The following is a 14,819-nucleotide window of genomic DNA, read 5'->3' as shown; positions in this document are numbered from 1 at the left end:
AAGTGGACAATGGGCCAGAGAGGGCGGGGCCGCAGAGAAGGAGGGGTGTGGGGAGCAGGTCCTTGGAAGGCTCCTTTTCATCCCCTTATCTCTGGAGGGTAGGCTTTCTTTTTTGGCCTGTAGGACCTTTTGTTGCAACATTTCCTGGAACCCCCCAAAGTAAACACAGTCAAGTCTGCATTCTTATAGCTCCAGTCTGCTGAATCTGCTCCTCCCAGCAGAGAGAGAGGGGCGGGGAGGCCAGTAATGGGATCAACACTGCTCATCAGGATGCTGACAAGGGCCCACCTAGCAATGTGTTAGGACTGGGGCTGAGAGACTCTGAGATAACCACAAAGTGCTCAACCATGGTCATAAATGTTTAGCACAGGGGCCAATGAAATTAAAAGCCCTTCATACATGCCCCCCATGGGGGTGGGGAACCACAAAGGATCAGCAGGCCTGCTGAGTTAAGGTACCCACAATGTGTATAAGACCAAGAGTCTGGTGTGTTAGGACTCAATTTCCCCTTCTCTATTTGGTGCCTACACCCATTGGTATGAAAGGAGCAGTGGAGAGGCCAGTTAAGGCTGACAGCCTCTTAGGTGCAATGGGGAGTGGGTGATGTCAACCATTTGGTGGTAGCTTTGTGCATCCTGGGGTGGTGGAGGTGGGAAGGTAAGAATAGGTAGGGGGAGAATTTGGATCCTTCCAAAGAAGAACAGGCATGAGCTTAGTGAGCTACCTGCCCACTGGGCCTGATTTAGTCCAGGCCACCTCTTACTTCCACATGGAGGTGGGGGGCCAGGCAGTGACTGACCCCACTGATGACTTTAAGCCTCACAATTATCTTTTCCCTCTGAGAAGGGGGAGAATAAGTGAAGTCTGAAGTCTGGGGACACCATGCAATTCTCCTTACACATGGCTCATGACTGTCAACTCCTGGAGGCCACATGTGGGTGGGGTAGCGGTGGGTGGGGCTCTTGGCAGAGGCAGCACTTTATTTATGCGGAAATTCACCTCCCCTCACGTTCCCCTCTACAAATGTAACCCCCAACTCTCCAACCTTCTGACTTTCTCCCTGGTCACCAAAGCTGGGGAGGGGAGTTCAGGCCTCCAGGCCCCAGCTCTCCGAAGTTGAGGGCAAGTTATGTAACTAGATTGTGAAATTTAGGAAACGCCTGGCTCTCTACACGGTGGCTAACGGCTCAGCTGGGGAGCTCCAGAGGAATTCCCCCCGTCCCTAGCCTGGCCCTGAGTAACGCAATAAATTTAAAGGGGTCTCCTCGGAGGGTGAAGGGCCCCGGGAAGCCCCGCAGGGTGGGGGACGGCAGGATCCTGGAGGAGCCCGGGGCGAGGACCACCTGCGGCAGCTCGCACCTGCGCGAGGGTCAGGGTCGGGGAGGGGGGCGGCGGCGGAGCCCAGGTCGAGCGGCCGCCCGGCGCCTCCAGCTTCCGCCGGGTCAGCTGACCGCCCAGTGCGGAACTGCGCGCCCGGCTCGCGTCCAGGCTCCGTCAGTCAGTGCCGCGCGCCCGCCCGGTCCTGGCCACCATGGCCGGGCTCGTGGTCAGTGGAACTCAAGTAAGTCCGGCCGAGCGAGTCCCGCCCCCGCTCCGGGATCGGTGTGCGGGGAGGGACGGCGGGGGCTGTCTCTGCAGGTAGTGAGTGTCAGGTGCCCAGGCTGGCCCTAGTTTGGCGAGGACAGACCCCGTTTCGGGGTGGCACACCCCTTAGCTGAGTGCGAGGAAGACCCCCAGGTCTCCCGGTCCCCTCCACTCCCCTCTGTCCGGAGCACCTCCCTGAGCAGGCCCAGCAGGTCAACTTCTTCATTGGGCTTTTGGGGGCCCACAGAAAATGTTTTAATTTCTTTTATAATCCGGATTTAAAAAGAACTTTTGATCAAAGAAAACGTTTACTATATGACATTAATATAGTTGTCTTTATGCCAATGCATTTGTAAAATATAAATTTATTTATAAATGAAGGAAGGGACCCATGAAGGCAGAAGTGCCTAGAATCACCAAAGTCACAAGGTGCCCTGGGGGAGGGCGGTGTTGGGCTCCTTATCCAAGGGCTATAGAACATCATTGTGTCCACAGTTTTATTTCCACACCTGATTTCTTATTTAGTTTTTAGAGAAATAAAGCCTATACCTATAAGGTATCAAGCCTTGTAAAATACTAAGTGGCTGTGGTTCTGGACAGTGGTATATTCATTACTTTGCACAGACTACCATGCTTTGGGTGACTCTAAGAAAAACAAATGGAAGGACTGAATAGAAAATTATGGTCATTTGTCCTCTTGAACTCAGATTCCTCTTACCTTGCTGGCTCAAAAGTAAACTCAGATGAAAGTAATCGCTGTCATCCAGGCTGGACTGCAGTAGCATGGGTCCCAGCTCACTGCAGCCTTGAACTTCTGGGCTCAAGCCATCCTCTCAGTAGCTGGGATTACAGGCTGTTCTTATCACACCCAGCTAATTTTCATTTTCATTTTTTTTTTTTTTTTTTGGAGATGGGTCTTGCTAATGTTGACTAGGCTGGTCTCAAACTCCTGGTCTCAAGTGATCCCTCCACTTCAGCCTCCTGAGTCATTGAGATTACAGGCATGAGGTCCTGAGCCTCCCTGCACTTGATTTCTTACACTAGGTGTCTGTGGAGATGAAAATGCTTCAATTTCAGTTCTGGTTGATAGACACCCAGCTTCACGCGCATTCAGGCCTGTAGTGAAGCCTCAGGTTTTTAGTCATTGCTGGAGAGATGAACTCAGCTGTGCTTGGACCAGACATCTTACCTGCTGGACATATCTCTATCTTTAACCTGTTCTCTGCTCTCTGATTAAGCCAGCCCTCCTACTTCCTATCTTTTCTTACAAACCCTGGAGAAATAGTTCCGAGTTTTTCAAGCTCTCTCCTTGGAATGCCTAAGGCAGGCAGTGTCAGGTGCAATTGGATTTTGAGATTACTTGGTGCTAAAGGGAGTGATTCCCCTTAGAGGAGGTTCCAGGGGTTTTGTAACTCCTACAGATGTGATGAGGGCAAACTGCAACCCATCAAACTGGCCACTGCCTATTTCTGTTCCAGAGTCCTGTCGTTTCATCAGTTACACTTACGTATTAGGTGTCAATTGTGTGCTAGGCACTGTGTCTGGTGTTGGAAATTAGCCCTTCCATTGTCTCTCTATACCCGGTAGTTAACAGAATTTTGTTGCCTAGGGATATAGGCACTGTCCTTAGACTCATAGCCTGTGAGGAAAGAGCTGGAAGAAAGGCCAGAGTGCAGAATGAGCAGCTGCTAGCTTGTGGGGAGACTTTAAAGATGATGACTCTTGGGCTGAGTGTAGTGGCTCATGTCTGTAATCCCTGCACTTTGGGAGGCTGAGGCAGGAGGATTGCTTGAGCCCAGAAGTTTGAGACCAGCCTGGGTAACTATGGTGAAATCCCATCTCTTAAAAAAAGAAATTAGCTGGGCTTGGTGGCACATGCCTCTCTAGTCCCAGGTTCTTGGAGGCTGAGGCAGGAGGATGGATGGCTTGAGCTCAGGTGTTCAAGGTTGCAGTGAAGCTCTGGGTGACAGAGTGAGACTGCCTCTTAAAAAAAAAAAAAGACTCTCATTAAGCTGGCAGAGAAGGGGGCTTCTGGGAGTTAACATCACTGCCCTGACCCCAGGGAGGATCTGGATTAGAGGGCCTCTGCTCTTTTTTGGAATATCTGCCCAAGAAGGAGGATCCCCTCCCCTCTAGACCCAAAGCCTCTGTATTTTCAAATCCAGCATTTTTCTCTGTATAGTTTCTTCCAAGTTCATGAAAGACTTGACAGGGGTTGGGGAAGTGCTGAGAACTTTCAAGGGCCTCCTTTTCCTTTTCTCTTCTCCCATTCCCAATGTTGATTTTTCCTGCACACCCTTTCTAGCCTACTCCAGACAGCCCAGAGGCATTCACTGAAGTACAGGTGAAACATTTTGGGCCACTGGGGACAAAGATGGAGCTGTCTGGGGAGGAGCCAAGAAGGCAGGTTGGATAAAGCCCATGGGCTGTTAGAGGAGCCCTATTTGAGTGTATAGCTGTATTTGAGTACCTGCTCCGCCCCTTCCCCTACCCTTAGGGCACGTGTTAGCATTCTGTCCCAAGTGATTTGAAGTACCACCTGCCTGTGTTCAGCAGGTACTTTTCAAACTTTGGTAGGTCCTTCATAAAAGGAAGGTGGGAACTTCCCATGAACCCAGGGTGTCGATATAGTTTTTATTATAGTGTTACTCACATGTACGAAGCATAAAACCAGACATAACTTTCTCATATTTAGAGCCCTATAAATCTTTAATAAAGGGATGGTTTAAGTGCAAAGAAAAAAACCCAATAAAATTAATTTAATGAGATGGGTGATGTGTGGCTGAAGCTAGGTCACTGCTCTGGACTCCACTGTGGACTGGCTGCTATGAAACTGGTCTTTAGGCGCTCCACAGGTCATGGTACTACTGTGCTTGGAGATGGTGCATTCTTCCCATTACTTTCCTCTGTTAAATCTTTTCCTTTGACGTGGGTCTGGCTTCATTTGGCTTCTTATGCCTTGAAGGCATCATTTATATTCAACATTAAGTCCCCTTTTTGTCCCCCACTAGTTTATGAGAGCTAAAAGTGGCACCAAAGTGATTGTAGACACAAATGCAAACTTGGGATTTGGGCACTGAAATCTTGTTCTCAAGAGTTGCAAATCCCTTCCATAGGGTTACTGGTCTGATTTAACAGCTATTCAAGTGGCCACAAGGTAACAAGGTCAGTGCTTTGTGCTTTTAGTAAGTTATCTCATTCCCCATTCCCGTTAAGTACAATATCCATATTTATAAGGATTGTATCCCTACGGGGCTGTTTATGAGGACTGAATAGATGACACGTGGTGGGCATGCTACTTGTTACATTATTTTTAACACTTTTGGAGGCAGTTGGTGTTAGACGGTTACAGAAGAGGAAGCAGAGACGCTGAGAGGCTGTGACTCATCCAAGATAATGTAGCTAGTCAGGAGCAGCCAGGGGACTCAGACTTGTACCTAGAGTTGTTTCTACTGTGACAGAGCTTCTAGTACTACACATTTAAAATCGAAGACCCCTCAGCCCTGGCTCGGAGCAGGTGTCATGAAACAGTCTCCTCTTAGTTTGACTGCTGGTAAACCCACTGTTCCTAGAAATGTCCTGGGAGCCAGGCAGTCCCAATGCAAAGAGAAACCGGCAGCTTCTGTGGTTTGGTTATTTCCTGAAGCTTCTGCTCAGAGGGCTTGAGTGTGTGTGTGTGTGTGTCCCTCTGGAGGCTGACATTCTCCTTTCCCTTTCTGACGTTTCTCCCTTAGGGGTCTTCAATGTGATATATTTTCGTTTGCCATGGTGTCCCTTCCTGTTGTCCTTCCACACAGGGTGAAAGTCATAGGGTACAGATTATACCAGGTAGGAAAGGTAAAAGTTCAAATCTTTGTTCAATTCAGTCTAAATCGAGATAATTGACTAAATGCACTGACTTCTGTACCGTTTAAAATCTATTAATCTCTATATACCTTCTCCCATTTGCTGAAGAAGCAAACCTATTTTTGGTTTGGTTCTCCTGGTCTTGTATCTTACATTAGGTGGTTCTGTGCTCTGAGTCGCTTCCTGGCATCCTGGAGGTAAGGTGTTCCACTCAGAAGCGCTTCTTAAGTAAGTTTCTCTTCTAGTTGAAAGTATTGGCTGCAATGTCCGGCAGTGGCTGCTTGCTGCTCTTAAGTCTTTTCTGTGGAGTTGAGCTCTTTAGCCTGTTTACCTTAACTTACAATCTCTAAAAGCTTCCAGTTTAACGACAGGGGTGGTTCAAGAATGCAGATTGTTTCTCTGGTTGGTTCTTGTGCTAAATTTTTTAGAGATTTGATTTTTGTTTCTGTGGAATGGGAACAAGTGTTTTGTTTAGTTTTCCTGGGATGTTGTGGGGTAAAGACCACGTGGTAAAACAGGCTGGGGAAGGTCTTATCAGACAGGTTGTGAGTCATCTGAACGTTTCGTGGTGATAGCTCATCTTGGTACTACTGTCTCATCTGAAGGGGAATCCTGCAGAAGGAGAGGGGAGCAAATATCCCTTTCTTTCCCTAGGCTCTAACACTCTTCTTGGGCCTTCAGTGTTCTCACCCTTTCAGCCAGGAAGACTCATCTGGAAGCCAAAACATGATGAGAGGGGCACCACTGGCATTTGTTGATCAAGAAAACTCACACCCACGTGAGGATTTGTAAGCACCGAATGGCCCCCATGTTGGAAGTCCTTCGTCATGGTGCAGGACTTGGTTCAAGCTCTATCATTAAGAATCTGTGCTGTGCTGGGCAGGACTCTGAAATCTTAATTTCCATGAGGGCCTTTGACAAACTGGGTTCCTACTAGATTGTGCCCTGGGCTAATCTAGGAGAAACAAGCTCATGCTCTATGTCTAAAACTCAATGTCTTTGCTGTATAATGTGGCAGAAGATTTAAATGATGATGCTACGTACAAGATGGTAGTGCAGGCTGGGTGAATGGGATGGTTTTTCTGGTGATCTCCACATTCTTGGGAGTCAATGAGAACTTACGATAGAGATGAAGCTGCTTATTGAATGGTTATCCCAAGGGAGACTGAAGTCCCCAGATTAATTGGGGCCCCATATTCCCATTTTCTTCTTGGTGTATGATTGCCATCTCAGCTTGGAAGCTGAGTTTCACGTACTGCACAAGGAAGTTGTGAAAAGAGATGAGTCCCACGGAGGAAGGGGAGAGATTGCTAGATCGATCTTCAGAGTCTTTTGTTTTAGCCTGCATCTTCTTGAGTCAAAATTATTTTATTAGTGTCAGCAACTGTTTTGTTCCTTCTCTCTTCCTGGAATGAAGTTACTGAAGGAGAATGAATAGGAAGAGAGTGAATACAGGATGTTGTATCATCAGTGGTCTGTTCCCATTGACTAGAGAGTCGAGAAGTGACTTGTGATATCGAGGGTGCTAAGCTTCAGTGTGACTTGTGTTAGGTAGAACTATATGGAAGTGCTTAGTAATGGGTGGATATGGTAACTCACGGTTCAACTTAACATCAGGAGGCTGAGATGGCTGTTGTATTCTTGTTCCCCTTAGGAAACATAATCCCGGCAGGAATCTCTTCTTCTTTCCAAGACATCTTTGTGTGTATGTGTAGAAGAATGTGGATTTGTAGGGAGACTGGATTAAGGCTATAGCCATATGACAGGCCTGAATTTCTACCTGAGAGTTGCATGTGTTCTATTTCAGGGGAATATTATGTATTATGGCCCATGGGCCAACTCAGACCTATGGGTTTGTTTTATGGGTTTTGGAAATTTTTTTTTTTTTTTGGCAAGACAAAGTCTTACTCTGTTGCCCTGGGTAGAGAGCCATTGTATCATAGTTCACAGCATCTGAAAACTCTTAGGGTTAAGTGATCTTCTTACCTCAGCCTCCTGAGTAGCTGGGACTACAGGCACCCACCACAACACCTGGCTAGTTATTTTATTTTATTTTTTAATTCTTTTTATTTTTTTTTGAGACAGAGTCTCACTCTGTAACCTTTGCTTGAGTGCTGTGGTGTCACAGCTCATAGCAACCTCACCTCAGCCTCCCAAATAGCTGGGACCACAGGTGCCCACTATAATGCCCTGCTATTTTTTGTTGCAGTTGTCATTGTTGTTTAGCTGGCCTGGGCTGGGTTTGAACCTGCCAGCCTTGGTGTATGTGGCTGGCACCGTAACCACTGTGCTATGGGTGCCACCTAGTTTTTTTATTTTTAGCAGAGATTGGGGGGGTGTCTCACTTTTGCTCAGGCTAGTCTTGAACTCCTAAACTCCAGCAATCTACTGGAGCTTCCCAAAGTGCTAGGATTACAGGTCTAAGCCACCATACCTGGTGGTTTTGGAATTAATTGTCAATCTGCCTGCCCTGTATTATTTACAAAAGCATTTCCAAAAATTGGGTGGTTGGGGTAGTGAGAAAGCCCAGTGCCCTTCATATATAGTCAGAAGCTTTAGGATCAAATAGCAATTCAGCTTTTTAATATCTGGGCACATATTAGGTACTTAATAATAAATAATTTAAACAAATAGAAGAACACCGAAGGAAGCAGCTCTGTACACAGAATGTAGTTGATTGCAAAAGGCACCCTGGAGGAGGGAAGTTTGGAAGTTCTGGCCACATGTCACTGCCTTGCTGCCTTAGAACCAGCTTTTATCAGTGTGGAGAGCATTTTATGCACAGTGGTAATGGGATGGGGTTGGTGTTTGGGGGAGGCTTTTTTGTCCAGCCCTTGAAGGGTGAATGCTGCTAAGTGTGTCTGCTGTGTCTTATATGAGGTAATGTACGTAACAGGGTATGGGGGGTGAGTGGAGGCGAGGCAGAGGGCAGCTGTTGCAAAGGTCCCTGATTGTAAGAAGCTGATTGTCGCAATTCTATCAGTGTGCTCTGACATAGGGGGTTTCTTTTGGATACCTGAATCTGGCCACATTTTAGTTCAGTTGTGCTAGGATTCGTCTCCATCATGTTAACTATACCAGGAAGGGGAAGCTGTCGGTGGAGTCCCTGAAGCCCCCAAAGATGATTTGATCAGGAAAACCGCCGCCAGCATGGCCTTTCATGTGAGGAACGTGGGCTAAAGTTGCGGAAGCAATCATGGGATCAGTGACTCAGGTTTGGGGGCAGCTGGGTGATTTCTGTTTGCCACATTGTTTCTGTTCCATTTAATTTCCAGGTGTCCTACATAGCCCAGGACTGCAGAGAAATTCCAGAGCACCTTGGCAGGGACTGTGGACATTTTGCAAAGAGGCTTGATCTGAGCTTTAACCTCCTGAGGTATGTAACCTTCACAAGATGCAGCCCAGGCCTGGGAGGCCCCGCTCCCCTGGGTATTTAAAGGGGCGGCAGATAAAAGTCAAACGCTCCAGCTTTGGCTTGGGTGCGCTCTTATTCAGGGCAAGGCCCTTGGACTCGTGGAATCTCCCCCTAAAGATTTGACTCTGCTTCACGTGATTCCTTGGTTGGCCTTTTTGTGCCACTGAAGGGGCAGTGAGCGTTGGAGCGTCCTCCATCTTACAGCAGTCCCTGGGAGGGGGTTGTTATGTTTTTACTTTGTTGTTTTCCTTTCTCACTGATGTCTGTGCAGACAAGTCAGAGGACTCTTGGGGAAGGAATGACACGGAGCCTGCAAGAGTGTTTTGGGGGCACTTAGATGTGCTTTCTGGGGTAACCTCGTCTCCCAAAGTATTTGCTAAGTCACAGATGGGACGTGTGTACGTGTGTGATTTCTTTCTCTTGCCTTTTTATGAATTGGAACTTTAAATATTTGTGATGACCATTTTCCCCAGGTGGTGTTTCAGAGGAATTCAGACACTGTTGATGTGGGGTGGATGGGAGGGAAATTCTCTGACCACCATTCTGGTCTTGGGAAAAGGCGAATGGAATCTTGGATATTATTCCGATGGAGAATACAGGCAGTTGTCTCATTTCTTCCTGAAAGGTTATGAATTACAACCAGTTTGGGAGCTTGGAGGAGAAAAGTGGGAGGGACTTAGGAAGCAGGTATCAGTGGGGTAAGTGAGTGGGAGTCAGGGTGGTGGGTTTTTCCTCCTGATACGCTCGTTCCATGAAGGGCTTTTCTCTGAGTGCCCTCCTTGTGAGCCGTGCTGTCCTCTTGGTGGGACAAACTGTCTAGGGCAGTGGTTCTCAACCTTCCTAATGCTGCAATGTATTTTCATTGTTAAAAAGGGGTCATGACCCACAGGGTGAGAACCTCCGGTCTAGGGGTACAGGAGAGATGAGGAGCCCGACTCCCATTCTAGGAGTCAGGCACTATCCATCTTCCAGGCCTTGGAGTCTTTGCATTTCCAACCTCTGAGTCAGGATGCTGGGACATTAAGAATTGGAGGGAAAATGGACAAAGCTCGGGGCGGTAAGGCACCATGGGGTAGAGGAGAATTTAGTTTTAAGCTAAGCCAGCAGAGCTTCTTGGGGTGTGTCCAGGAGCACACAGCTACACTGAGCTGTGTCGCCTGCAGGAAAAGGGCGTCCAGATGGTTGTGGTGCAAAGAGTGGGCGCTGTCCCCATGCTTTCTCTGACACCCAAAGAGTTTGTATGCATCTGGGGAGATGTGGAAACTGAAAGGTCACCAAGCAATGCACAGGAAAGAGAGGAAGTCAGGTAAGTAAGCGCTGACTGAGAGAAACAAAGGATGGGTTTTGGTCCCAACACCAAAGGAGAGGACTGAGTGCAGGCCTGGAGTGGTCTGTGTCTGAGACACGTGTGCTCCCAGGGCAGACTCAGGCCAAAGGCTCCCTTGCCCGGGTACTGATAGGAGATGCTGTTATGTAACCAGCCTTCAGGGGTTGGGGCATCGTGGCTCTGAGTCACAGTTACCCTGTGAATGGCTGGTAGAGGCCCGGATGTGGGTGTGGAGGCTGGATCCCTCAGGGAAGGTTGTCAGTGGGTATGGTCATAGGACTGGGCTGTCAGCTCTGAGGACACAGAGCTGCCTTTGTCAGGCCCCGCAGCCCTGCCTCCCTTGGGCAGAGAAGGGGCAGCACCTTGTGAGTGCGGCAAGAAGGAGCCCTCAGCTCTAAGGGGCTGGATCTGTAGCGATTTGTCATAGGAAATGAAGAGGCCCGGGCACAGGAATATTTAGTGAGAGGGTCTGTGAAGTGGACTCAGAAAGAGAAGAAGATCTACATTTTCCTTTGCTGAGAGGAGAGAGATGTCTGTTGTGTTGAGTTTGAGGAGCTTTCCCATCTGCCCAGGAACCTGTTCTTGGCTGTGTTGTGGTCAGAGTGTGGTCTCCACACCAGGATGGGGCTATGTTTAGGCAGGGAAGAGCCAGAGAGGTCTGTGGTTCAGAAAGAGTTCATGTATAGGACTCATTGGGCTGGAGGGGGTTACAGACCAGAGTGGAGAAAAGCCCTGCTGGCCTGACTTGGGTATGCTGGGGGAGGGGGTCACCTCTGACCTTCTTTATTTACCTAATTGGGGACCGAGGGGAAGCAGCCCTATTTATCTTAGTGGTTAGAGGAAGATTTGAGCTTATTCAGGCCCCTGGTCTCTATCTCTGCCTTCTTTGAGCAAAATCAAAATCTAAGATGTTTTATTTAGATGCTTAGCTAATTCCTCTTAAAAAAAAATAAACAGAGGAGAGGGGAGAAGTAGGAAGAAGGGAAGAGCTAGGAGATCATAAACTTACCTGATGAGAAATGGGTACATAACAGATAACTGAAGCAGACTTGTCTTTAATATTTTGCAAATGAAATATTGTAAGTCTGCATGTTATATTCTGTGGAAAGTTTCTCCCTAAGCCCCGTCACTATTTCCAGGGGATTTTGGAGAGCTTATGTTATAGCCAGTCTGCCCTGCACCCAGTTCACTGCTGTTCCTGCTCTGACCATGTCTCGGCTCTGTTGCTGCTTTTTGGTCTCTTGGCAGTCTGCCTGGCCCCACTCCGGACACTTCATTTCTCTAAGGCCCAATATAGTATCATTATATGTAATAGATTTGTATCTTCAGTCGAAGGTATAGTATGGGGGACCTGGTAATCGTGGCACACAGCAGGAGATGAGTTTGGGTAGCACTACTTCCAGGAATGGGGATACTTCCCTCCACGGAGAATTTCTTCCTGCTGGTGCATCCACTCGGGTCAGACCTGCTTGCGACCATGTACCTCTTTCTCCCTTTCTCTCTTTTCTATGCCACCCTCTTTCCACAGCTGCCCTCAGAAACAGAAAATTCTTTTCCTTTTGTTATATACAGAAAAATCAACCCCCTGTCCTCCTTTTCAGAACATCCCTATAGGTTTCCTTTCACCTCTGAAGAGCCATACCAGGGTATTGCTTTAAAAAGACCAATACTCCCTAAGGAAAATTTTGCTACTCCCTGAGGTTGCAAGATCAACAACAGTGTTTTAGGCCACAATTTGTTTTTAGACAAGGGGATGTGTTTATTCCTTTTTTAAAAGAAGCTAATATATGAGCAAGGCACAACCTTTAGAAAGAACAAACGTGAAAACAGTGCTAAGAAGGTCTCCTTTACACCTGCCCTTTAGCCATTCAGTTCCCTTCTGCACTGGTAACTGCTGTTACTCAGTTTCTGTGTAGTCTTCCAGAGGTATTCCGTGCATATGCGGACATGTGAAATTCTGATTGTTTTCCAGCTTTATTGACCTATAATCGACAAATATTGTACGTATTTATGATGATGTACAATGTGATGTTTAGATATGTGTATACATTGTGAGATAATTACATGATTAAGTTAATTAATTTATCCATCAGCTCACAGTTACCTCGTTTTTTGTGGTGGGAACATTAAAGATCTACTGTCTTAGCATATTTCCAATATATAGCATGGTAATATTATAATATATATATTAATATATTATATTAATTATATTATATTACATTAATATATAATAATATATAATATAATAATTAATATAGAATTAATATATAATAATTAATATATTAATTATATTAATTATAGCCACCATATTGTACATTATATATATACATTTAAGTCTTTAATCCATTCTGAGTTGACTTTTGTATATAATGTGAGATAAAGGTCTAATTTTATTCTTCTGCATATCCAGTTTTCCCAACATAGTTTATTGAAGAGATTGTCCTTTATATATTCTTGGTAACCTTGTTGAAGAGCAGTTGACTATAAAAACATTACTTTATTTCTGGGCTCTCTATTCTATCCCCTTGGTCTATATGTCTACTTTATGCCAGTACCTTGCAGTTTTGATAACTATAGCTTTGTAGTACATTTCAAAACTAGGGGTGTGATACCTCCAGCTTTGTTCTTTTTGTTTTTTGTTCAAGATTGGTTTGGTTATCTGGGATCTTATGTGGTCATATGAATTTAAGGAGTTTTTTTCTTTATTTCTATGAAAAATGCCACTGGAATTTTGTTAGGGATTTCACTGAATTTTGACTGCTTTAGGATCTTTTAATTTCTTTCTTTCATCAGTGTTTTATAATTTTCCCTGTACATGTCTTTCACCTCCTTGGTTAAATTTACTCTTGTGTATTTTATTTATTTTATTTTATTTTTTTTGGGTGCTATTATAAATGGGATTGTTTTCTTATTTTCTTTTCTGGGTAGCTCTTTGAGTATATAGGGACACAACAGATTTTTGTATATTGATGTTGTATCCTGAAACTTTACTGAATTTGTTTTCTTAACAGTTTTTGATGCAGTCTTTATGATTTTCTATACAAAATATCATGCCATCTGCAAACAAAGATAATTTACTTTTTCATTTCCAATTTAGATGCCTTTTATTTCTTCTTCTTGCTTAACTGCTCTGGCTAAAACTTCTAGTACTATATTGAATAAAAGTTGCAAGAGTGAGCATGCTTATCTTATCTTTGATGGTAGAGGAAAAGCTTTCAGCTTCATGTTGAGTGTGATGATATCTGTGGGCTTGTCATATATGACCTTCATTATTTTGAGGTAAATTCCTCTATATCTAAATAGTTAAGGCTTTTTATCATGAAAAGATGATGAATTTTGTCAAATGCTTTTCCTGTATCTAGATAATCATATGGTTTTCAGTCTTTATTGTGTTAATACAATATAAATAATCAAATTAACAATATATCACATTTATTTGCATCTGCTGAACTGTCCTTGCTTCCCAGAGATAAATCCCACTTGGTCATAATCCCTTTAATGGGCTATTGAATTTGGTTTGCTGGTTAAAGGTTTTTATATCTATGTTCATCAGGGATATTAGCCTACAATTTTCTTTTCTTGTCTGGCTTTGGTATCAGGGTAATGGTAGCCTTGTTAAATAAATTTAGAAGCATCACCTCCCTTTTAATTTTTTGGAAGAGTTTGAGAAAGATTGATGTTAAGTTTTTATTTTATTTATTTATCATTATTTTTTAAAAAGACACATTTATTCAGTGTCATGATCAGACTATTACATTTAGTAATCAACGGCATGGGTGCAAAAAATAATCTACATTAAAACCCTTTGTTGGAATGCTTTATACTTTCCACAGAACAGAAACTAAAATAATATGTTATACAATTAGTCACAAATACAGTCCTCGAGTTTTTTGCCCATAAACATGAGTATTGTCTAAAACGTCTTTTTTTATAGCAGCTAGGCCCTGCCACCATTGTGCTTGGCTGAGTTCACAAATCTGTTGTAACCTGTAGCTTCCCTGTCCCTTCTCTGGCTCTCCCCTCCTGCTAAGCTTTGTTTCCTGGGAATAATTAAAACCTTCTGCCACTGCCATAGCTACTGCTGCTATTGGAACCACCATCGCCACCTTGGTTTCATGGTTTGGCAAAGTACTGGCTGCCACCACCATAAGGGCCAGAGCTTCTACCTCCAAAATTTCCCTCCCTTTATGGGTCCCAAATTTGGGTGACTGATTGTTGTAATGGCCAAAATCATTGTAACTTCCACCACCTCCAAAATTGCTTCCATCATTACCAAATCCATTGTAGCCATCCCCACTGCCACCATATCCACCACCACCACGGCTGCCACCAAAGCCACCAGGGCCACTGAAGTTTCCTCCATGGCCAAAGTTGTCATTTCCACCAAAACCACCTCCACGATCCCCACCAAAGCTTCCAGAACCACTTCGACCTCTTTGGCTGGACGAAGCACTAGCCATCTCTTGCTTTGATAGGGCTTTCCTTACTTCACAGTTGTAGCCATTCACAGTATGGTATTTCTGAATGACAATCTTATCCACAGAATCATGGTCATCAAAAGTAACAAAAGCAAAGCCCCTCTGTTTGCCACTGCCTCGGTCAGTCATGATTTCAATCACTTCAATTTTCCCATACTGTTCAAAATAG

The 14,819-nt window shown here is 45.1% G+C and overlaps 1 protein-coding gene and 1 pseudogene across 1 annotated transcript in view; one reads left to right on the top strand and one right to left on the bottom strand.

Annotated features, from left to right (window-relative positions):
* Window positions 1-1,490: 1,490 nt before the first annotated feature.
* The window catches only part of LRMDA (leucine rich melanocyte differentiation associated), a 1,056,075-nt gene continuing 1,042,746 nt past the window's right edge, over window positions 1,491-14,819 (top strand). The window contains exons 1-2 of the mRNA XM_012801421.1: window positions 1,491-1,561; window positions 8,706-8,806. Coding sequence (XP_012656875.1) covers window positions 1,532-1,561; window positions 8,706-8,806 — 131 coding nt within the window. The 5' untranslated portion in view covers window positions 1,491-1,531. The remainder of the gene's footprint in view (window positions 1,562-8,705; window positions 8,807-14,819) is intronic.
* Window positions 13,903-14,819, bottom strand: part of LOC111723122 — a 2,184-nt pseudogene continuing 1,267 nt past the window's right edge.

Source organism: Otolemur garnettii, unplaced genomic scaffold, assembly GCF_000181295.1.
Source record: "Otolemur garnettii isolate 467f Iridium unplaced genomic scaffold, OtoGar3 scaffold00008, whole genome shotgun sequence".
NCBI classification, from domain to species: Eukaryota; Metazoa; Chordata; class Mammalia; order Primates; family Galagidae; genus Otolemur; species Otolemur garnettii.
This window is presented reverse-complemented; position numbering and strand designations above follow the sequence as displayed.